Source organism: Gekko japonicus, unplaced genomic scaffold, assembly GCF_001447785.1.
Source record: "Gekko japonicus isolate JY-2015 unplaced genomic scaffold, Gekko_japonicus_V1.1 scaffold1051, whole genome shotgun sequence".
In the NCBI taxonomy this organism is placed as follows: domain Eukaryota; kingdom Metazoa; phylum Chordata; class Lepidosauria; order Squamata; family Gekkonidae; genus Gekko; species Gekko japonicus.
The window spans coordinates 86,508-110,956 of NW_015160868.1; the positions used below are offsets into that span (position 1 = coordinate 86,508).

General features: G+C 42.0%; 1 protein-coding gene across 1 annotated transcript in view; it reads left to right on the forward strand.

Moving 5' to 3' along the window:
• Positions 1-18,349, forward strand: part of CHD9 (chromodomain helicase DNA binding protein 9) — a 70,600-nt gene extending 52,251 nt beyond the window's left edge. The window contains exons 22-38 of the mRNA XM_015422292.1: positions 680-839; positions 1,838-1,927; positions 2,773-2,876; positions 2,959-3,076; positions 4,454-4,511; positions 4,792-4,834; positions 4,963-5,182; positions 5,791-5,993; positions 6,354-7,256; positions 9,634-9,794; positions 10,777-11,049; positions 11,953-12,121; positions 13,882-14,021; positions 14,637-14,858; positions 16,119-16,247; positions 16,442-16,546; positions 17,305-18,349. Of these exons, the coding sequence (XP_015277778.1) occupies positions 680-839; positions 1,838-1,927; positions 2,773-2,876; positions 2,959-3,076; positions 4,454-4,511; positions 4,792-4,834; positions 4,963-5,182; positions 5,791-5,993; positions 6,354-7,256; positions 9,634-9,794; positions 10,777-11,049; positions 11,953-12,121; positions 13,882-14,021; positions 14,637-14,858; positions 16,119-16,247; positions 16,442-16,546; positions 17,305-18,171 (3,965 nt within the window). The 3' untranslated portion in view covers positions 18,172-18,349. The remainder of the gene's footprint in view (positions 1-679; positions 840-1,837; positions 1,928-2,772; positions 2,877-2,958; positions 3,077-4,453; positions 4,512-4,791; positions 4,835-4,962; positions 5,183-5,790; positions 5,994-6,353; positions 7,257-9,633; positions 9,795-10,776; positions 11,050-11,952; positions 12,122-13,881; positions 14,022-14,636; positions 14,859-16,118; positions 16,248-16,441; positions 16,547-17,304) is intronic.
• The last annotated feature ends 6,100 nt before the right edge of the window (positions 18,350-24,449 follow it).

A 24,449-nucleotide genomic window follows, 5' to 3' on the forward strand; every position in this document is an offset into this window, starting at 1 on the left:
TTTCATTGTATTTCTGGCTTGGTATTTCTTTTGTATTATCTACACTTTTTTGGAGTGTGCTGTTGAATTTTAAAGAGAAATATTCTCTATGGAGTTGGGTTTTTTAAACATATTACATGCATGAAACAAGACTTTATTATAAGTACGTAAGAAGAGCCCTGCTGGATCAGACCAGTGGCCCGTCTAGTACAGCATCCTGTCTCACGCAGTGACCAGCCAGTTCCTCTGGAGGGCCAACAACACGGGATAGAGGCTGATCCCCTGATGTTGCCTCCTGGCTTTAGGATTAAGAGGTTTAGTGCCATTTAAAGCTGTTTATTCCTGTGGCCATCACTACATCCTCTGGCAGCAAATTCCACATTTTAATCTATCAAGATCTGTGAGTTCAGAAAGTATTTATATTCTTCTTTTCTCCCCCGAGGGGAAAGGTTTAGAGCGAAGATACGGTATAAAGGAAACAAAACATACAATATATATTTGGCTGGTTGGGATTCTGTAGGTGGTTTATCCATGAGCACCTGCTGTGAGCCATGGGTTGGCGCCTCTGACCATGCCCAGCCCCTTATACCTGCAGACCAGAAGGAGACAAAGACACAGTTGAGGTGGAGTGCAGCTGGCAAGATGATTCTCCCTTCCTGTATTTTATGCTACCACTGTACTCTATTCTTACATTGAATAGGTTTGTCAGCCCCTGTCCCCAGGGGTCGAAAAGGAAAGAAAGTTAAGACTCAGGCCAGCACTTTCGATATACATAAAGCAGAATGGCTTCGAAAGTATAATCCGGAGCATCTATTGCAAGATGAAGGGTATAAAAAGCACATAAAGCATCACTGCAACAAGTGAGTAACACTATAAATAGTTTGGCTTGTCTTTAAGCTTATGAAACTAGCTTGCATGTGGTGTTTCAGGACTGAATATGCTTCGTTTTGAAGTGCAAATAAGTGTTTTTATTAAAGGCTAAAAGGCTTTATTGTGGGCCCGTGTGAGAATTACTGAAACGGAATGTTAGCATGGTGATTGTAGCTGTATTGTATGTCACTCTTTACGCCACTAATGCAGGTATGCTGTCTGCAGGTGCACTGGGAGCCAAAATTGGATTTAGGGGAGGGAGGTGCAAGGTCAGAATAAGCCTCTTCCCCTTGGTAGAAACATTCTAGCTTTTCACAAAACAAATTGAGAGGTATGGATTGATATGACCCTAGCTTCCCTCTACACCAGAGAACGTTTCCACCAGAGAACAGTGCCCTCAGCTGGCTGGGAGTTAGCGTTAAGATGAACCGATTTGTTTCTTTTCATAGTGGAGCCTAAAGTGGGCTGTGGACTGGGCATGAAGGACACAGACTCCATTGTGTGCTTTTCAGAGGGCTTCTGCCAGGCCCAACTGATAACAATATGCTTGCTTGTTTGTTTAAAATTAAGGATGCTAGTTAAAGATTTTAACTTCCCACCAGAAACGGTCTGGATTTGATGGAAGTCTCCCTTGCAAGTGGTGTGGTTCTGTGCACTGTTGCCTGGAATTCTACACAGAGGCAGTTTTTAACAGCACTGAATTAACATTTGAATCAAGCATGCTTAGGTTCTATTAACATTTGAATCAAGCATGCTTAGGTTCTATTACAATCAGTGGAGCCAGAGTACATAACTTGGTACAGGACAGCATGAACAACGAATGCTACATCCAAACTGGTCTTGGAGGTTGATAACTCTTGGGGCAGAAAAATGCTGGATTTAAGGGAGGTGGGTGGGTGCTATCTTTTAAAATAGTTCCTAGTTGAACTAAAAATAGCATTAATTAAAAATAGCAGAATTCATTTCTTGTGTATATGTTCCTGTTTAGGGTCTTACTTCGAGTTAGGATGCTGTATTATTTGAAACAGGAAGTCATTGGTAATGAGTGCCAAAAGGTTTTTGAAGGAGTTGAAGCCAGGTAAGCTGTGCTTGAATTCCCTTGATTTTTAAACAGTGCTGCTTATTAAATGAAGCTACTCTACAGAGTACTTGAATGAGCTGAGTTTTAATAGCATTTGCTATTTAAAATATGTTTCAAAGCACTTACACTGGGGAATAGTATATAACTTACACTGGTCCCGGTCACACGTGCTAGAAAGCATGGGGGGGAAGCGAGCCTATTTGCGCCACAGTAATTTGACCCGCCACTGCGTGATCAGATGCAGTGGCGGGGGGAACAGGGTTGTTTCTTTGCCGCGTATTTCCAGCGTGCTTCATCGAGGGATCTGAGCGTGCTGGAGCGATCACACGGGAAACTCCGTCTGCGGCCCATCGCAACCCATTTGAGACTGCATTTTCCCAGTATTTTTTTAACTCCGCGTCTTCGGCGGAGTAAGATGGGTTGCCGACGGGTGCGGGACGCTTGCAAGATGTTCCCATGTGATCGCGCCGTTAAAATCTGCCCAGCAGTCGCGCCTCTCGCGTGGCTACTTCTGCGTGTGATCGGGGCCATAACTTATCAAGTGTTATTTGGTTGTCCTTACAGCAGCCTTGTATTGAAGGCTAGTATTAACCCCATGTTAGAAATAGGCGGCTGATTGAAAGTGAGTTGCCCAGCATCAGCTGATGCTTTGTGACAGTCAAGATTTGAACTGGGGGTGCTCCTAAATCACTACTTCTGCTCTTAGCCTTTATTATACTCCATGTATATGTATTGATGTCTGCCATATATTTATTTAAACAGACCAAATCAGTGTATGCAGTAATAAACAAAAGTAATACCTGTTGGTTTTGTGTTTTTTCCCCTCTGGATAAACATTTCAGTGAAATCGATGTCTGGGTCCCCGAGCCAGACCATTCCGAGGTGCCCGCAGACTGGTGGGATACTGAGGCAGATAAATCTCTCCTCATAGGAGTTTTTAAGCATGGCAAGTAACGTAGTTTTCTTGGTTTTTGTTGTTCAGGTTGTTCTGTTTTTGAAGTTATGTTCATAGTATGTTTCTTTTCCAGGTTATGAAAAGTACAATACAATTAGAGCAGATGCTGCTCTTTGCTTCCTGGCAAGAGTGGGGAAACCCGATGACAAGGCAGTTGCTGCTGAGCAAAGAGCAAATGATTACATTGATGGGTATGACTTTCCACAAAAATATCTTAAATATAAATATATACCTCTCCTTTTACACCATCTGCAGTGGTTCAGACAGCTCACGACTCAAGCACTACACACACACACAAAAAAAAAATTCAAGCACAGACAACCCACTAATATCCCTAATTACCCCCAAACCAGCAGCAAGAAAATAAACAGTCTCCATCAACTGCCTGTTAAAAGCAGAGAGGCGCTTTACGATGCCTCTGAAAGTAGGCCAACATAGGAGCCGTTCTGGCCTCCTTGGAGAGGCTTGATTCAGACAGCTAGTGCTGCAGCCAGAGAAAACCGCATCTGAGCCATCGTAGATCTAATACAATAAAGGGAGAGAACAGTCAGAGGAGAGCTCAGAGAAGATCTGCCACGGTGCTCATGTTCAGTCTGGAAGAGACTCTTGTATGGAAAATCTCGTATTTCAAGTGCTTGTAAAAAACGTTTGAGCATGTAAGCGAGACAGTATGATCCAGCTGAAATGAAATCCCTTTAAGGCGTCATCCGCTGTGACAGAATTCCCTGCAAGGAGAGTTAAGAATGTGTTCAGTTCTTCCATTAAAATCTTACCAGACTTTAAAGTGCTTAATTCTGCCTGGGTTTGCAGCTAAAGGGCTGCAGTAGGTTCTTCTAATAAATATAGAAAATGCTGTGGTCCGCCTTTCAAGTATGAATAACCTGCATGGTGCACAAAATGAGGGCTAGGTAATTATATGGGAGGGGCACACAGCCTTCTAATTTTCTGATACTTTCCCTTGTGCTGCCTGCATGCATATGCTGATATGCCCATGTTCCCTTGTGGAGTAGGGCAGGGGGGCAAAACTGAGTTGCATTATACCCTGTGGGAGTCCCTGCATGTTGTACGCATTCTTCATAGCCCAGACCATTTGTAATGTAGTGCCTCGCCTGAAAGATGTGGAAGGGCTAGGTTGCTTATTAATTGAGTAATGTCATCAAATACAGGGAAATTTTAAAGAAGTGACAACTGCCCTGAATTCAAAGGAAGTTTAACATCTGACTGCTCTGTGGAGTTAACTAGAAGCTTTTTGCAAACATGAAAGAAATATTGCAAGAGCTAAGGGTCTGGTTCTGTAGTATAAGAGCAAGTAGGGAAAAAATGAATGCTTTGGAGCCAGAACTTTACTGCTCTTGAGTGGTCTTGCATTGAGCTGACATCCTGCCGCCTTCCTCTGTTTATCAAGATCCAGAAAAGTCTGGCCACAGTTAGAACAGGCTTTTACAAAGAGGCAATCCAGATGGTTAGAGCCAGAACATCCAGGCTTTGCAGTGATCCTTTTGCTCTCTCAAATGAAGTGATTTGTGTCAAGTAAGTAACTGATTTGTACTGCTTCTGTATTCCCTCAGAGATGTAGAAGATCCAGAATATAAACCAGCACCAGCTATGTTTAAAGATGACATAGAGGTAATACATTTGTATTTTGTTTTTATTACAAATTTGGTGGGCCTACCGTACTTCACGCTTGATTGTAAATTTGTAGCAAATCAATTGTGGGATTAAGTTATTAGCATCCCTTTTAACATTTAAATATACAGTGTTTAATTTTCTGTGGGAAAAGTTGTGAGCTTCTTAAATTAAAAAAAAAAGTCAGCAATCCATATTTATCTGCAGGACAGGTGGCTTATCGTCTGAATCATGCATCTGTTCATTCTTGATTTTTTTTTCTTCCAAATTTGCGATTTAGGATGATGTGTCATCACCGGGGGACCTCATAATAGCAGATGGAGGTAAAATTTATTATAAACTGGTACTGTGTACACTTACTATTTCAGAATAGAGCAAGCCTACATTTTGTATGGTACAGAATGCAGCAAATCAGTATCAAATATTTTTATTCTTGTTTTTCCAATTACAGATGGCCAGATGATTGAAGGGGATAAGCTTTACTGGCCAACACAGTCTGCCTTAACAACACGTTTGCGTCGCTTAATAACAGCCTATCAGCGCACCAGTAAGAACAGACAAATGCAACAAATCCAACCTGTGTTTCCAGTTCAGGCTTGTGTGATTCAGACTCCGTATGAAGAAGCTTCTCTAAATCCAAAAATGGCTGCCAAAATTGAAAGACAGCAAAGGTATGCTCAAAATAGAAGTATTAGATTTGCATGCTCATCTATATCACAAAAAGCATTTGCAATTACTTCCTCTACTGTTACTCTTTCTAGCAGTATAGGTTTTGGGGTATGGTGTTCTTTTGGGGAGGGGTGTTGGTTGGTTGGCTAGTTTGTGCTTATTAATTCACTTAGAGGTTTTGTTGTAGTGGCATAGTGATTCACTTAGAGCTTTTGGTGTAGTGATTAAGAGCAGCGGACTCTAATCTGGAGGACTAGGTTTGATTCCCCACTCCTCCACATGCAGCCAGCTAGGTGACCTTGGGTCAGTCACAGTTTTCTCAGAGCTGTTCTCTCAAGAGCAGTTCTTTCAGAACTCTCTCAGCCCCACCTGCCTCACAAGCTGTCTGTTGTGGAATGAGGAAGGGAAGAAGATTGTAAGCTGCTCTGCGTGAAGGGTGGGGTATAAATCCAACTCTTCTTCTTCTTATATCCCCACTTTCTCCAAAACCAGATTTAAGGCAGGTTACAATAATAATAAGTAATACTCAGTTTAAAACTGTACCAACTAGCAAGCAGATCTAGCTTTCGACTTACTACTTAATGGTGCTTCATTTCTGTTTGAAATCTAGATGGACACGAAGGGAAGAAGCTGACTTCTACAGAGTGGTTTCCACGTTTGGTGTTGTGTTTGATCCTGATAGGGGTCAGTTTGATTGGACCAAGTTTAGAGCCATGGCTCGGCTGCATAAGAAAACGGATGAGAGTTTAGAGAAGTACTTGTACGCTTTCATGGCCATGTGCAGAAGAGTCTGTCGCCTGCCTTCAAAAGATGGTGGGTTACTTGTGGCTCTTTTTTTTCATTGTGAAAATGAACATAGATTTAAAAGAAGCACAGCGGAAAATGTATGTGATCATACAGTCACATGGGTCTTTACATGAGCAGATGTTCCACTATTACTATCACAGATAAATTGGAGGGGCTACTATATCAGGCCAATAATAGTCAGGAAGACAGAGGAAAGTCCTTCAGGTGACATTTTTTTAAAAAAAATATATTGCTAATAGCTAATGTTATTTTTTCCTTCCAAATAGCAAAACAGCTTCTAGCTCTTAGGAACCTTATTTTAAAATGAAAACATAGGGAAAATGTTAAAGGGGGGGAGGTACTGAGGTTTGTGTGTTTCTTGTGCAGAATCCATGGATCCAAATATTTTCATCCAACCAATTACTGAAGAACGTGCATCTCGAACTTTGTATCGAATTGAACTTCTCAGGAAGGTACGGGAGCAAGCTGTCCGTCATCCACAAGTATTTGAGCGCTTAAAACTTTGCCAGCCAAATCCAGACCTACCAATCTGGTGGGAGTGTGGGACTCACGACTGGGATTTACTGGTTGGAGCTGCAAAGCACGGGGTTAGCAGAACAGACTACCACATCCTTCGGGACCCTGAACTTTCATTTATGTCAGCCCAAAGGAGCTACAGTCAAAACAAAGCAGCACTTTCAAGAACTCCCACCCCAATCTTGCATCCGTATCAGATGGCATTGTCCGCCTCACCCCTCACCCCTCAGGCAAGGCTGCTAGATGCTAAAGGAAGCACACTCGAGGATGCAAAAGTTAAGAATGAAAACCATAAAGAAGAGCCTCATTCTTCAGGAGACGAGTCCATGTCTACCGATGATGTGCAGACAGGAATAAAGACTGAGCCTTTGAGTCCAAAGAATGGCACACCATCACATTCTGCAGACCACAGATCTGTTGTGAAAGCAGACAACGACAGGCGCATGGTTGCAGCAAGGACAGAGCCCCTAACTCCAAATGCTGCTTCCAAAAAACAGAGGGCTAGCAAGAGAGAGTCGGACTCCAGCTCCGATTCAGACTCTGATTCAGACCGATCATCCTGTTCTTCCAGATCGTCTTCATCCTCGTCATCTTCTTCCTCTTCTTGTTCACGCTCCAGATCTAGCTCTTCATCCTCTTCATCTTGTTCTTCAGCATCATCGTCGTCATCTTCCTCTTCTTCGTCATCCTCTTCATCTTCCTCCTCTTCATCTGAAGAGAGTGACAGTGATGAAGAGGAGGCACAAAAGAGAGGTAAATGCATGAGGACTTATAACCGTTGGATCGTTTAGTGTTGAATAGGTTCACTAGGAATATAAAACTGATAGCATGTTCTTTACATTTGAGAGTAGCCAAAGGTCAAAATAGGACACTTTACCCTAGGCACCAGATTGCAACGGTACCTAGAAATTTCATTGAGGCGCCTAGTTTTTTTGGGTGGTTGGGGTAACAATAATTAGAAAACATGGTCATACATAACCCTGAAGACTTAAATGTGAGCCTGGCTCCTGAATTTTTGGGCTGTGAGAATGGCCCACAAACTGAGGCTTGATTTTGCTCTGAAAGCTATGGAAATTAGTCATGGTGTACTGAATTGTAATAAAAAGTATGGCTTATCATTATGTCAAGCTCATCTTGCCCACCTACCCCCCCTCCATTCACACATGCGTTGGATAACTGAAAACGTCCTGGCTGCCAGCAAAGCATTTTATATCCAGATCTCAGAAAATGACAAACTGTGGTTTGTTTTCTTGCTTAGAAAGCAGGGTTTCAAACAGTACAAACCAAGGTTCGTCTGTTAATATTGGTCACAGTAAGAAACTGATTGTTGACATCAGGAAATATTTGAGCCAAAGGGAGTGGTACTTCCAGGATCTGATTATATCTCAATGCAGCCAGTGTTAGATCACATTTACAGATTAATCCCTTGTTTGTACTGTAACAATGGCATTCGTACCAAGATGATGATATTGATTTGTCTAAATCACTAGCATTGATCTTTTTGATATGTTGTAATATCCGTTTTTATAGTGTTAATTTCTTCGAAAGAATTCAAGGTGGGGGGAAATAAGAGGGCTGGGCTGGTATAAGAGCTCTGTTATCAGAATGGTTTCTTTGTGAAGAGGCTGTATGTACTTTGTTTTGGCCTAATCAGTGCTGTAAAATACTTGGTTGTACTGAGTATATCACCCATGTAATTTCTAGCTTCTAGACAGCTGCAATTCCATTTCTTGTATATCAGTGGTGTGAACAAAAACATCAGTCACTAACACAGTTTTGGCACTGACAAATATGAAACATGGAAATCCTCCAAACACTGTGGGCCTGCAATTACTTTGCGGAAGCATAGTCTATAGTACTGTAGTTTTAATTCTAATTATTCAGGCCCTGTCTTCTAGCACCAGCCCAGGGAGAAGTTAGAAGCAGGACTTGGCAATCCAGACAAACAGTTGTAACAATGATATGCTTTGTAGTCTAGAGGGAATGATCCGTCATTGATAGAATTATCTTTCCTCTGTTTACTTAAGTTTCTGGTTGTGAAGTGTTCTTATGCCCTTTACTATATGTTCACTAATTTCATCTTCCCCTTGTGAAGACATGGCAATTATTCATGGTATGGCAATCTCAGGCTTGACTGTTTTAGTGGAGTGACAGCTTGTTTGGAGATGGGTAGCCATGTTAGTCTGTCTTGTAGCAGTAGAAAAGAGTAAGTGTTAGAAGACTAACAAAATTTATGGCAGGGTATAAGCTTTTGTGAGTCACTGTTCACTTCTTCAGTCATTGCCTATACCCTGCTGCAAATTTTGTTAGTCTTTAAGGTGCTACTGGACTATAGCTGCTTTGGAGTTAGTGTTGTAACCATTTGAACTCCTTAGAAGGGAAACAGAATGGGTCTGTGAGAGCAGATTGTACTTGAGCCAGTTTGGTGTAGTGGTTAAGAACAGTGGACTCTAATCTGGAGAACAAGGTTTGATTCCCCACTCCTCCACATGCAGCTGCTGGAGGATCTTGGGTCAGTCACAAATTCTCTCAAAGCTGTTCTCTCGAGCAGCTCTCAGAGCTCTCTCAGCCCCACCTACCTCACAGGGTGTCTGTTGTGGGGAGAGGGAGTGTAAGCCACTCTGAGACTCCAAGTGAAGGGTGGGGTATAAATCCAATTCTTCTTCTCCTCCACCTTCTCCTCCTCCCCTGAGCATCATACTGAATTTTCCCATAATCTCCATTGTCAGCACTGACTTATTTGTTGATAGCATGTTTGTGTACAGTGCAGTTCCTGTTAGAAAATGTTCTCCAGATAAATGTCTAGTACTTTTTTTTACTATGCTTTACCTATACTTTTGCATGTTCGCCCTCTGATGCTTCCAGTTTAAAATGTCACAGTTTTGTTCACCAGTTTGGTTTTGCCTGTTGAATAGATTAAACAGGGAAATGGCCTCTCTTTGTCTAGGATGAAAAATAAGCAGAAAGCTTTGGTATTTTCATTCTGCTTCATATTATGCATTTGTTTGAAATTAGTTTGTGTACATTCTGAAGCTGATTTGTGCATATTAAATAATTCCATTGGAGAAACATAATGCATAACATTGTAGATTTTGAAGTTCTAACTGCCTAAACCTCCTTCCTTCAGCAGAAGGAGCTCTTCACTTGAAAGCATATGATGAAGAGAGTGTAGCTTCCTTGAGCACTGTGCAGGATGAAACGCAGGACAGTTTTCAAATGAATAATGGAACACCAAATTCTAATTGTCTCTTACAAGGTGGATATATGTTGGCTGCTTCCTACTGGCCAAAGGTAAATCTCTCTCCTGGTGCTTCTGAATCTTGAAAGATGAATGAGAAAGGTTGTTCCATGACTTAACCATTTTCAAGTACTTGAAGGGCTGTCATATAGAGGATGGTATAGAGTTGTTTTCTGTTGCCCCAGAAGGTCGGACCAGAACCAACGGGTTGAAATTAAATCAAAAGTGCTTTTTGGCTAAACATTAGGAAGAACCTGACAGCGCGGATCCTCAGTGGAACAGGCTTCTTCTGGAGGTGGTGGGGCATCTGACAGCAATGCTGATTCTGTGAACTTAGGCAGATCACGAGAGGAAGGGCATGAAGGGTTGCATCAGTGCTTAGTTCTTGTGGCCCTTTCTTACATGCCCAGGAGAATGCTGATTGCCACTTTGGGGTCAGGAAGCAGTTTTTCTCCAGGCCAGTTTGGCTGGGGATCCTGGAGCTTTTTGGCATCTTCTGGGCATGGGACAGGGTCACTGGGGGTGGGGGGGAGGTATTTGTGAAGTTCTGGCATTGTACAGCGGCCTGGACTAGATGACCCTGGAGGTCCCTTCCAACTCTTTGATTCTGTGATTGTAATATCATAGCCGAAAGTAGGGGTAGTTGGTTGCTTTATGTTGAAGATGCTGAAGTCTCTTATCCTGGTAAGAGCTTCAGAAAGCGTCTTTGCATCATTCAGTTTCAAAGAAGCCTCTTGTGCTACTCTTTCTGAATTTTTTTCCATTTCTTCTGCCACTGACAACAGTAAAGTATGTTGCTGCCCTTGAGGATAGTCATCTCCTTTATTCTTTTGCCATTATATTGATGATTCTCAGAGTAGACAAGAAAAGTTTAAAAAATCCCTTCACCATGACTTTCACTAATGCTGATGAAGGAACCATGTTGGGGACCCGGGGCTTATCGGAATTATTTATCTTGTTTATCAATTACTAAGACTTTTCAAGTGTTGAGACAGGAAAGTGCAGGATTTTTAAAGAGCGCTCTGTTTCTTCTAGGATCGAGTTATGATCAATCGTCTCGACAGTATTTGTCAAACAGTCTTGAAAGGCAAATGGCCGTCGGCAAGAAGAAGTTATGACACCAACACCGTGGCTTCTTTTTATACCACCAAACTTCTAGACAGCCCAGGGGCCGCTGCAGACTACATTGAGCCCAGTGTACCAACTCCCCCAAGCGCAGATGTTAAAGAAGAAAATGATCAATCACCACAGATGTCAAAGGTGAAGAAGCATGTACGGGAAAAGGAGTTTACAGTGAAAATCAATGACGTATGTTTATTTTTATTGCCCTAGGACCTGATTGCGATTGCGGTGTGCGGCATGCTTTACCTACAAGTAGCTGCCTGCTCTCAATCTTACTTCCTTCACACACACATTTGTGGGTATTTAGGAGTAGGGTGTTGTTTTTTTTTGAGGGGGGGGAATTTCATTTTCTTTTAAGTACACAATTTCAGGACCCACCAACAAATTAGTTTGTGTTCTTTTGAAGCCTTGCTGATTAGGTGCTTTCTCAAGCGGTCTGTCTTATTCTGTTTTAGTACTATAGCTACTTCCCAGAGTGTTTGGCTTTTCTAATCCTAGATTTAGCTCCAGCTGTCTGAAAGCAGTAACTTGCAAATAGCTACAGTTTTTTGGATGTCCTGAGTGAACAATCAGAGTAACGATCCTTCCCTCCCTGTTTCCTAATACCCTTAGGCTTTTATACCTAAGATAGCTCGCAACATATATTAATGCAAACATTCTTTCTGACATTTGGTATGTGCATAATTTGCTTTTAAAAAAATAATAAACATATGAACAGGTATAGATACTTGCGTGTGTCCATACGCTCACAAGTTTTCAAATGTAGCTGTTACCTAAATCAGTTTAGTGCAAATGACTAACATCCCTGTGTGTGGAAATTGTTTGCAGTCCTTTCAGAGAGAAAAGTGCATATATGAAAATCCTAAATTGATGAAACTTATTTCTCCTTCCCAAAGAAACCTGCTAACCCCCATGTTTGTTTAACAGGAAGGTGGTTTGAAATTAATTTTTCAAATGACTAACATCCCTGTGTGTGGAAATTTGTTTGCAGTCCTTTCAGAGAGAAAGTGCATATATGAAAATCCTAAATTAATGAAACTTATTTCTCCTTCCCAAAGAAATCTGCTAACCCTCATGTTTGTTTAACAGGAAGGTGGTTTGAAATTAATTTTTCAGAAGCAGGGACTTTCTCAGAAAAGGCCATTTGAAAGTGAAGAAGGCACATTAGGACAGCAGCAATACCTTGCCCGACTGCATGAACTACAGAATGCTTCAGAGATGAGCCTTGCTAATTTCCCAAAGTCTTTGCCAGAATCGGGTGAGCATTGTAGGGTTTTAATAGTGGCTGATCAGTGTTTTTAAAAAAACAAGAGGTACCCTATGTTTGGAATTGTTATTTGAGTTATGGTTTTTCTGTTATCTGTGGCCTTGATTCTCACTGAGGTGATAAAACCTGTGTTTGGGTTGCCAGACTCCACATACCTCCTTCATACCACCACCACCCCAAAAAAAAATCTAGTTAAACTGGCATAGCAAAAGGACAGTCTCAAATTGTGGCCTTCAGCCCCTGAATTGGGAACATCAGGTGGGTGATGGAGGCACCCCCTCTTTTGGGTTGAGAGTTTTTATAGCACCACCATATTCTCTCTCAAAGCGTGCCTGTGCCTAGAGAGCAAGGACGCCACTCCTGTTCCCTTTCTTGGCAGACATGCTGAGAGGAGCAGGAGGATATGGCATAAGAACATAAGAGAAGCCAATGTTGGATCAGGCCAGTGGCCCATCCAGTCCAACACTCTGTCACACAGTGGCCAAAAATACCAGGTGCCATCAGGAGGTCCACCAGTGGGGCCAGGACACTAGAAGCCCTCCCACTGTTGCCCTTCCCCAAGCACCAAGAATACAGAGCATCACTTGTCCCAGACAGAGAGTTCCTGTCTATACCTTGTGGCTAATAGCCACTGATGGACCTCTGCTCCATATGTCTATCTAATTCCCTCTTGAAGCTGTCCATGCTTGCAGCCGCCACCACCTCCTGTGGCAGTGGATTCCATGTGTTAATCCAAGTACAAACCAGGGCTCACCCTCTTTAGCCTCTTTAGCAGAGAGAGGCCACTTAGCCATGGAGGGGATTCCTCCATGGTTCTGACCTGGGCTTGTTCCTCATTATGGATTACACCTCCTGGTGTTTAGCTTGCATTTCTTGTCTTTGGCTGTCTTGGTTTGCTTGCCCATGCGCCTGACCTTCACACCAATGAGTCCATAGCTCTGACACCTTCTCAGGACTTGCAGTTCATTGGGTCCTGTGCTGCTGTTCAGGAGCTAAAGGGGCAGGGGTCTGGAAAGATTGAAGCCCACTGGTCTGGAACCCTTGCCTCTGACATCTAACTTTATATAGACATAATTCTTCCTTGTGGGAAAGCCTTCATTAGTAGGAACCCCCGCATCCAACGGACATGGATTTACCATTTCACCTGTGTCTATGAGTTTTCCTGATGTGATCCAGTTGAGTGTAAAAAGATTAGACCCTGTCATGTACATGTCATGGATTGAATAGAAAAATATCCAAACTATAGGGAAATGACATGGTCCCTAGGTAGTACGGATAGGTTGAAGAGAAGCGGCTTCATGTCAGTACCGGTTTTTCTGTCATATATGAACATGTATACTTCAAAGAGTTTGGCTGATGTACCAGAAAATAACTGAAGTAGGTAAATAATACTAACTAGCGAGTCTCTCTAGAGGGGGATCTAAGGTGTGAATTTGTGGAAGATAGTAGCGAGTTGAGAAGGAGTGAGGTTTTTGTTTTGTTTTTCCAGACCACAACATGGGATGGCAGGGCTGCAGCCTATAGCAATGCTAGTCTCCTGGTTGCATGTATTGATCCTGGGAAGGAGAAGATGTAAAACATGTCTGAACTCATGGTGTACATAGAAGCATTAAGTACTCCTTAAAATATTCTTGTTGTGTTGTGCTAGAAGCTCTTGCTGGACATTTGATTTTTCATCTGTGTGTTCTGATTGCTTTTTTGCTGCTCATCTTTGATACAGTTCAATACAATTACACTGTCCATTTCATTAGGAACATCCAGTCAGTTGACAACTAGTGCAAATGGAGTTATAGCTGATGACCAGCCTGCGGTGAAAAAGAGGCGGGGAAGGAGAAAGAATGTGGAAGGAGTTGATATCCTGTTTATCAACAGAAATAAAACGCCTAACCATGTAAGTGTCATTAAGTATTTCAGGTAGATTAACTATTGAGAGCCAGTTTGGTATAGTGGTTAAGAGCACAGACTCTAATCTGGGAGAACCGAGTTTGATTCCCTATGCCTCCATATGCAGCTGCTGGTGTGACCTTGGGTCAGTCACAAGTTCTTTCAGAGCTGTTCTCTCAAGAGTAGTCCTGGAAAGAGCTCTCTCATCTCCATCTACCTCACAGGCAGTGCTCCCTCTAAGCTGTGGAGTCCTGTGAGCAAAAATTCTACTTTGTGAGCTACCGGCATTAAAGTTGTGAGCAAGTGATTTGGCTACTGCATAAATTAGTTTGCTCTGGAGCCATCCTTCCTGAGCTGAGACAAAAATGTGTGAGCCAGAGGCTAAAAAACTGTGAGCTAGCTCACACTAACTCAGCTCAGTACTTCTGTTACTGTTGTTGTATGTGATCCTGTTGTCACTCCCACAGCCAGCATGCTATTAATGAGGCACTGTACATTTTCGTAGGACTAAAGCTGCTCTTGCAGTAGTGTTGACACGTGTAAGTGTGGTTACAGTTATTGCTCTCTCTTAAACATTTCCTTTTTCTTGAGAGGTTTTCCAGAACATTTAATATTTTTGCAGGTTTGTCATGGCATCAGTGCCCCTCAGGTTGCTCCAGGCATAAACCCAGCTCTTCCGTATGCACAGTCCCAAGGCTTGTGTGATGCAGAAAGCCCAGTTCCAGTTATTAACCTGAAAGATGGAACAAGGCTTGCAGGTGACGATGCCCCCAAAAGGAAAGATTTAGAGAAATGGCTTAAAGAACATCCTGGCTATGTTGAAGATTTAGGAGCTTTTATTCCTGTGAGTATTTAAAGTTTAATAAATTTATTCATACTGCCTCTGCTGTGCTATTTCAGTACAGATTGATTAGTAACTTTCTTTTTTTTATATAACAAAAAATTATGTAAAGTTGAAGAAGTTAGGTTGGGTTATGAGAAAAGGGGGGATTATTTTGATAATGTTTGCACAGTGGCAGGGATATAGGACCAGGAGAAATTTAGGGCCAGAGAACTTGCTTTGCCTTGCCAGAAGGAAAGTCTCTCTTATTGGACTAAACCCTGACATTATTCAGAGCCTGGAACCCGCAGTTGTTAAGTCCTGTGTCAGGAAGAATATCCAAGACAGGGATTACTTGAGCACATGGTCTCATGCCTGCAGGGTTTGCGCTTCTGTATTTTTAGGCATTCCTCCACCTAAATCACTGTCTTCCTGTGCTTTTCCACCCAACTATCCCAAATTATTTTAGAGCTTTCTTATTATCTCAATTGAATGCACATCCCACTCCGGTTATGAAGGGAAGATTAAGAAAGATTCCTTAGACTGCCTTTGTGATTGTTCTCAGGGGAAAATTGGTACTTTAATACATATTTTATTGGAGTGTCCTCTTTACATTAGCCTTAGAAATAGGTTTTTAACACAGTACCTCGGCAATTTTTCATCTTTGTCTCATCACAAGCCAGTTTTACTCCTTTTATCTGACAGATTTCCTAACCTTACCCTCAGGGGTCATTTCGTTGAAAAACAGGTGCAGGAGCTCATTAGCATAACTTATTTGCATATGCCACACCCCCTGACATTACCGGAAGTGTGTTAGAAGGCAACACCCACCGCTCAGGCTCCACTAGACTGTTTTGGATACCTAGCTATGGGGGGGGGGGGGGGGAGCGTGCAGATCTGTCCTCGCAGAGGAGGGAGAGCTTGTACCTGAATAAAACTTGGTCTTAAAGGTGCCACAAGACTGTTTTGGACTGTTTTGGCTCTGCAACTTACCTGGTTGCTTCTTGCTCTGAGGCCTGCTGGGAGCAGGGGGTGGAGCTTGTTGCATGTGCCTACCCCCTGGGCTCTTTACTGCCGGAGCTCCGCTCCTGTGTGCTCCTGCAGGAAATGACCCCTGCTTACCCTTGCTTGCAAGATTTTTTCCATTGCTTTCGTGTCAAGTTCAGATGATGCTACTTAACAGTATGGTATTGGAATGCTCAAGACTTTTAGTCAAGGGGCTAGAATCAAAGGGGAAAGTAAAGGAAAAATCAGTAATGTGTTTTTTAAATTCTTCTGCAACAGAAAATTCAGCTTCACGAGGGGAGACCCAAACAAAAAAGGCACCGTTGCCGAAATCCTAATAAACTGGATATTAATAGCCTTACTGGAGAAGAACGTGTTCAGCTTATCAATAGGAGGAATGCTAGGAAGGTAATTGTTTCCCCTTGTCTTCTGGAGTGAGCATATTTGTTACAGTTATCTGTACTGCTTCGTCACTACAGTTGACTACAGTTGTAATAGATTTCTGCCTCTCACCTTAAAACCAGCTTTGCATGTCGATGTGACGGTAAGCTGAGCACTGGGTCACGAAGCCTAAACCTTTGTTTCCCTCCACTGCCTTTTAGGTAGGAGGTGCTTTTGCTCCTCCACTGAAAGACTTGTGCAGATTCCTGAAAGAGAACCCTGAATATGGAGTAGCTCCTGAATGGGCAGATGTTGTGAAACAATCTGTGAGTACTTGTGTGGGTCCTGGACCAGAGAAAGAGGGGTGTGTATGTTTCATAATAGAGAGGCTCCATATTCTCAAGAAGTAAGTCTAATGTTAAAATAAGACGGCTGCTAATGCGGGCATTTCTGTAATCTGAAAATCTGTGAGCCTTCATACCATGTTTGGTTGCATGACAAAGATAATTTCTAAAGTAAGTTCATGCTTGTCTTTTGAGAATCAAATCACCTGTTTCTAGATGATCCAGAAACTGTAGAAGAGGACTTTTGCTAATGACCGGCTTCATAATAGCCTTTTATAAGCACAGTAGGAAACATTCATGGGCAGTATCAGCATAATCCTTACAGTAGTTTTGTGGACTGTGCCCAGACTGTATCTTTATATGGTTTGAGGGTAGGTTTGGAGGCCTGAAAGAATAAGGGCTCTCCTATGGATGTCTAATGTGTCTGTCTTGGGGTAGAGATTTCTTGCAGGGGATTCATGGTTCTTATTCTTAAAACTAGGTTTCCCATAGTAGGTTGGATCTGAGAATTCTGTTCGACTAGCACTGGACTATTCTGAAGTTGATCTGTGCCTCTTGAGCCAGCAGAAAGCTCCTTGCACCAGTGGCAGAGAGAGCTTTGGGTACGACCCGAGGTCATAAAAGAGTCAAATTTGAAACTGATTTCAGCGTCCATTCATTTTATTACATCATCGCTTAATGCTCGCGTGTAAACATTTAGCTGTAAGGCTGCTAACACAAGTTTTAATTTCTCTTTCCAGGGATTTCTTCCCGAAAGCATGTTTGACCGCATTTTAACGGGGCCTGTTGTACGAGAAGAAGTGAGCAGGAGAGGAAGGAGGCCTAAAAGTGAGATTGCCAAGGCAACCGCAGCCGCTGCCGCCTCCGCAACAGCAGCCAATGTTCCGGTCAACCCTCTGCTAGCCAATGGGCTAATCCCAGGAGTGGATCTGTCTACCCTTCAGGCCTTACAGCAAAACCTGCAAAACTTTCAGTCACTGCAAGTTACAGCAGGTTTAATGGGAATGCCTGCTGGCCTGAACACTACTGGGGAAGCTAAGAACATGGCCGCCATGTTTCCCATGGTGCTTTCAGGAATGGCTGGCTTACCGAATTTGCTAGGAATGGGCGGACTCCTAGCGAAGTCTACGGAATCTGTTCCTGAAGAGAAAAAGGGAAACGATTCCAGAGAGCCCGAAGGAAGGAAAGAGAGGACAGAGAGCCAAAACGCACATAACGGTGGAGAAAACTCTTTGTCGGGTTCTCCTTCCACATCTTCTACTGCTGCGGCAGCTGCCAGCCCCTTAGCTCTTAACCCCTTACTGTTGTCCAATATACTTTATCCAGGGATGCTTCTCACTCCAGGCCTTAATCTCCATATCCCAGCTTTGTCCCAGTCTAATATTTTTGATGTACAGAACAATGAAAACAACGGCACAGGTGTAGCTAAGTCAACAGCAAAGGAGGAGAACTCTAGCGTTGAAGGTCAAGACGGAAAAAGGGGAACAGAGCTTAGCTCTCGCAATGAAAACAGCACAGATGAGGGTTCAGAGAAAGCAGATGCTTCCTCTGGATCAGACAGTACATCCTCCTCGTCTGAGGATTCAGACTCTAGTGATGAAGACTGACCCCAGACCCTGCACTTAAATTATAAACTGGTTTTGGATTTATTCTTTAATTATCTCATTGTAAATAACCCGGTGTTGAGTGAGTGCATCAATAATTTACTAACCGAACATTTCAGTATTTGTTTAGAAGTGCAAACTGCTTTCAAAGACATTTTGCATGTAATTTCTTGAATTTCCTGAGTTTCTGAACTTGTATGTACTATCAAATACACATTTGTGTGAAAACAAATTACAGCAAAAGGCATTATAATTTTGTTTTTTTGGGGGGGTTAATTTTTTTAAAAAATGCTCACTATGAGCTGTATATTTAATATATTTGCAGTGAACACAGAATTCTTTATGCGCATTATTGATTTAATTTGAATATAGTTTTACAGTCTCCTTGATGCTTATAATTTACAGATCAAAACTCAGCAATAATTTGGGCAGCTAATGAATGTCATAAAAGCTGTAGAACCATCCATTGCTTTAATCACATAAAAATGCTCTAGTGTTGTGATGCACTGCTGATGTTTCCAATTCAGGTACAACTGTGTTTAAAAAAAAAAAAGTTTCCCAGTCAGCCAATTAAATTGGCTACTTGTTACCTCAGCTGAGTTAGTTTAGGAAGTTTACATGGGTTTCTCTTCTTGTTGTTGTCCTATATTGTTTTGCCTTTTTAAAGGCACCCTGTGTACGTTAATTTGGTGTATGATACCCCCCCCCATTACCAGTGCATGTTTATGTAATTATAGTAAAGGGAAACTTTGACACACACACACCCAATATCCCTTTCCTATTTCACTTCAACACCATGGATACCTGTTCAATTTTAAATGTTGCTCCTTCCACAGCAGTCATGTTGTGGAAGAGCTGTAGCCCCAAGTTTGAAAAACAAAAATTTCATAAAGTGCCACTTCCAACACTGCATACTTCATATATAAGGATTATGTATCCTTGCAGGAATTACTTGTTGGCTTTGTTTGTTGGAGTTTGTGTTTGTCATGTAATCTCCTGTAGTTACCAGTTAATAATGGTAAGGGGAAATGTAGGCACGTTAAACTCTTCTATATTTCTCTACAGGTTTTAGAACTGACTGCATTGAAAAAAACATGTTACCCAAAATCAAGATTTGGGGTATCATCCGTTTATTATCATTATGCTGAGTTGCCCGATAACTAAAAAGCACTTTCAACAATGATTAGATGTGTTTCTTGAAACCATGGTAACAGTGCTTAAAAAGCATCTGTTGGAATACAAGTCCTTAAACCCCTTACTGTATTAAAAAAAATCAATCTGATATTTGATGTGCTATGATTCCTTGATCTGCTGAAGCTGCTATTACTGTGACATGGTGGAATCACAGATGCACACCCACATGGCAGAACTGACTGAGAATAGGTGTGAGCTTGTGCTATCTTGCTTGTGGTCCACGAATAGACAAGTGCTGAGGGAATGAATAAAAGTACTGGTTGATGGTGGATAACAGACCTTTTCAAAAGGGAATAATTAAAGGAAAATGTATTTTGATATGGTTTTGTTGCTTGCTTGTACAGTAAACAAGACTATGTTGTTTTTTACCAAGACCTTTACTGACTAAAATAAGTTTGTACATGCAAAATAATAAACCCTTTAACTAGAAGCAGTATTACATGTAATTACACAATTATACAAGTACTATTTCAATTGTGCTGGTTACTGTATTTCCCCCCCCCCAAAAAAAAGTATTGATTTTGTTGGTCCTTCATGCAGTGTCTTAGCAATAGTCAAAAAACATGCCACAAGAAAGGGGTAGCAATTCTTCATCATGAAAGGATGTATTGCATATTTAATATTTGCCCTTTGTAATATAGCACTTTTGTTTAACTTGTATGTATCCATGATATAGCCAAAGTTTTCCAAACACAGTTGTTGACATAGTCAATGGAGTATTTCAACAATATCATCACTTTGCACCACTCCCCCCAAAAGAAAATCCTAAACATAATTTTTAATAAATTTATGAAATAAAGTATTTTCCTAATTATGGTCAAGTGAATTTGCTTACCATTCTAGTGGTCTTTCTCTGTAATAAGGCAATTTACAGTTTCAAATAATGTACAGCTGATACAGATTTGACTCTGAAGTAAAGGCCTGTTTCTTTCTTTTAATCAGTATCAGTTGGAAGATGAGAAATATGTAGCTATGTCAGCTGAACATTATGAAAATGTGGCTGCATTAAGTCCAAAGTTATAAGGACTGCCCATTGGAATTACATTAATACTGAGATTTTCAGTGAAAAGGATATCCAAGACGGTGAAGAAGTGTATGTTGGTAGTGACTAAAAGAACTTTTAGCTGTTTATTGCCTTGTATTTCTATCCCTTCGTTTCAGGCCTCATGATCCAAGTCTAAGTCCTGGTATTTTTTTTTTTGTTCTTTTGTTTTTGGACATTTGCAATATTTGCTGGTTGTGTTCTGTGTAGTCTGAATTTGCTTTCTGTAGTTGAACAAGCGTCTTAAAGTCATTTGTAATTTATTGAATTACTTTCTATGATGTTCTATAGAGCAAATGGAAGTTTAATTATTTTTTATTAAACATATTCTTTGACAACCCATGATGTTGGCCTCAGTACCTTTTAAAAAGCTGTTAGCTGGTGCATAAAACAGAGTTTAAATGTGAAAACAAAGTAAGTGTTATTACAGAGTCATTTTAAAAGCTCTAAATACCTGAAGCTAGTTCTCTGTTAGGTAGAATACACGGCAGTCACCTTCTGCAGACAGAAATGAGAGAAGGGAAACCCTGAAATACTGTGGGCTGTAATGACTTGCTACAAAGGTTTAGCAGTGTATTTATTTAAAACATTTATTAGCTGCCTTTTGTCCTTATGGAGGCCAATACTTAGAAAACCAGAATTTAAAATCACAATTTAGGACCGCAAGTAAATTAATCAAAATAAAATCACCTTTAGCTGCCTCCTAAAGCTCAAAAGTGAGGGGGCCAGGCACACCTCCCTAGGTGTCTCTTGTGTACCCACTGAACAAGCGTGCGTTAGTTTCCTCCGGGGCAATTAGCCATGCCCCCCGGCGATATCCGGCCCATGTGACCGGGGCCCCAGAGAACTTCTGTCTTGTTAGGATTAAGCTCCAGAGATGTTACATACAAAGCTAAGCTTACTATACAAGCTGATATAAACAGTTAGTTTGTATTGTCATCCAGAAAGTTCTTAAACAGCCTTTCTCAACTATGGTTTATTTTGAATGCTACAAATGAATGCACACCATACCCCCATCTGGGCAGCTGCAGAGGGCCACAAACACCTGTGTGGGGAACAGAGGTGTTGGCTCAGGGCTCTCTGTCGTTTTCTTTACCCAAATAGTTTTCAAGTCAGGTTGCCAGGTGTCCAGTTTTGAACTGGACACTCCAGTTTTTCCTTTCTGCCCAGTAAATAAACAGAGAAAATACTAGACATATAAATGTCTAGTATTCTCTGATTAACTAATATACCACCACAACCAAGCTCTATGCATGGACTCTTTCCTTTGCAGCCTGGTGAAGGGTGGTCTACCGTGCATTTTTATCTTTTATGTGCCTGGTGGGGTTTTTTTGCTGTTAAGTACTTTAGGGCTGAAAGGATAGGCACATTTGTTGTTCAGTCGCACAGTCGAGTCCGACTCTTCGCGACCCCATGGACCAGCTCCCGCCAGGCCCTCCTGTCTTCCGCTGTCCTCTGAAGTAGGCTCAATTTCATGTTCGTTGCATCGATGACACTGTCTAACCATCTCATCCTTTGCCGTCCCCGTCTTCTTTGACCTTCAATCTTTCCCAGCATCAGGGTCTTCACCAGTGAGTGCTCCCTTCTCACTGGGTGGCCAAAGTATTTGAGCTTCAGTTTCATTATCTGGCCTTCCAGGGAACAGTCAGGGTTGATTTCTTTTAGGACTGACTGATTTGATCTTCTTGCAGTCCATTTACCTGCAAGTAAATGTCACTGAGGGTTACTTCTGAGCACAAAGGGTTAGGATTCCATAGTAATCCTCCCAGTGATTTCGGTGGAAGAGTTAAGCATATGCTGTTTCCATTTCCAGAAAAACGGGGATTTTAAAATGCCCCGCTTTGAATGGGTTGTGTCTCAGGTTACTTTGCTACTTTTATACTGTATAAAATACAATTTGCTAAACAAATTTATTGGTCTAAAAGGTGCCCCTGGACTTTAACTTTGTTCTACTGCTTCAGACTGACACAGCTACTTACGTGAGTCTATATAATTTGCTAGACTGTATTCCTCTGCAGATTTACTATACAGGTTTTGAATTATTTCATTGATTTCAGTGGGCTTAGACTGAAAGTGACCGCACAGGAACTCAAAAGGTTTTGCTTTTCAGTAGCTGTAAAAGGGCACCATAAAGATAAACCTATTATTCACTTTGTCAAATTTCTTATCTGCTGCTCAACCATTTATTATAACCATGATGTTAGAAATGTTAAGTTTTTCAGAAGAAAAATAGATTTGTTAGGCTTCATGGTGCTACGGGATTCTTTGGCCTAGTTCTCACAGATACGGTAAAACTGGGTCTGGGCTGCACTTTCAGTTTCAAAATGGAACATCTTTCATATTCAAAAAGTGAAAACAAATAGAGCCAGTGTGGTGTGGTGGTTAGAGTATAGGACTAGTGGGAGGACCCAGGTTCAGACCCCCATTCTGCCATGGAAGCTATCTTGGGCCAATCACACACTCTCAGCCCAACCTACCTCACAGGGTTGTTGTGAGGATAAAATGGAGAAGAAGAGAATGATGTAAGCTGCTTTGGATCCTCTTCGGGGAGAAAAGTGTCGTCAGCTGCTTTGGATCCTCTTCGGGGAGAAAAGCGTCGTATTTCTGTTGGAACCATCTGGCAGCCCTATTTTCAAAGCGTACTCTATGGCTGATACAGTGTACAGTTGAATTTTGTATATTCCCATTTCCTGAATAGCATATGCAAATGAATTACATGGAATTGAAATAACATGGTATAGTAGCCTATTTCTGTGGAACACAGTAGCTAAGACTGACCTACAAATCAAGAAAAGCAGGGGTCAAAATTTTCCTCTGCCAGGAACTCGTGGCCTTATGCAAATATACTGCTATATAGAAATAGTACTTACTTGTAGGCTTTTAAAGATTACAGAATGCGGATGGGGCACTTGGAACAGATAAAAGCGCTAAACAAATGCTCAATAGCATTCTGCTATGAATTTCTGAATTATGCATTGCTAAAGCCCTAAAATTAACATTGAGTTATTAATTCTGTGGAGATGTTAAGGCTTCTGTATTTTAATTTTACTTCATTTATCGTCTGCCTTTCGTGATGAGATCTGAAGACATAATAAAACAATGTCCTAAAGACTAGCACAGCACATGCAATAAAGTGCCGTAAGAAGGGGGCGAAATTCTGCAGATTATAAAGCGGAGTAATGCAGGACTGAGCTTAGGCGTCTCAATTTTTGATAGGTAAATTTGTGATTTTGCGGATTTTAAGTAGTATTTTATTGTTTTATTAAGTAGTATTGTTTTATTCTCGTGATCCCCCCTCCCCCGCGACCAGGTTAGGCTTAGTTAAAATATTCTAAACAGGGAAGCAGGAGAGGTCCAATGATTAAAAATAAACAAACAAAAAAACACAATTTTTGTTTTTAAAAAATACAAGACGCCAATTCCCCAAGCTGTGGTCCCACCCACCGCGCAGTTTGGGTAGATTTTGGTTTATGTAAACTTTCAGTGCTAGAATTTCTCCCTAGCGCCTCACCGTGTTGCAATGCGAACCAGCCCTTGCATTTACAACACGCCAAAATGTACTTTCCACATGCGTTACTACTCCTTTAAAGGGCTGCGCCATTTATCCCCTCCCCTGGGAACCGAAGTCACTTCCCTGCTTCCTACGCCTCCGGCCGTGTTGCCAATAAACATCACAACAGCCCCCTCCATCTTTACACTCCGCCTCGAAGCCTTATGGGTATCGTAGTCTGACGCTTCCCCCTCTCCGCCCTCTTTTCCCTCTTCTGGGCCGAAACGCCAGCGCAGAAGGCAGACGCGCTGATTGGCTCGGAGGCGAAGCGCCCCGACCAATCAGCGCCGCCGTGCGGAGGGCGAGATGTTTAGATTCGAACGCCGCGGCTGAGGGGGAAGGGGGAGAGTGACGAGCCCTCGGCGGCCGCCCTCTTCCTTTCAAACGCACAGATACAATAACAAGGGAGGAAGGGAGGGAGGGAGGGAGGGAGGGAGGGAGAGAGAGAGGCGGAATCCGCAGCGCAGGCGCAGTGAGTGCGCGCGAGCCCTGTCT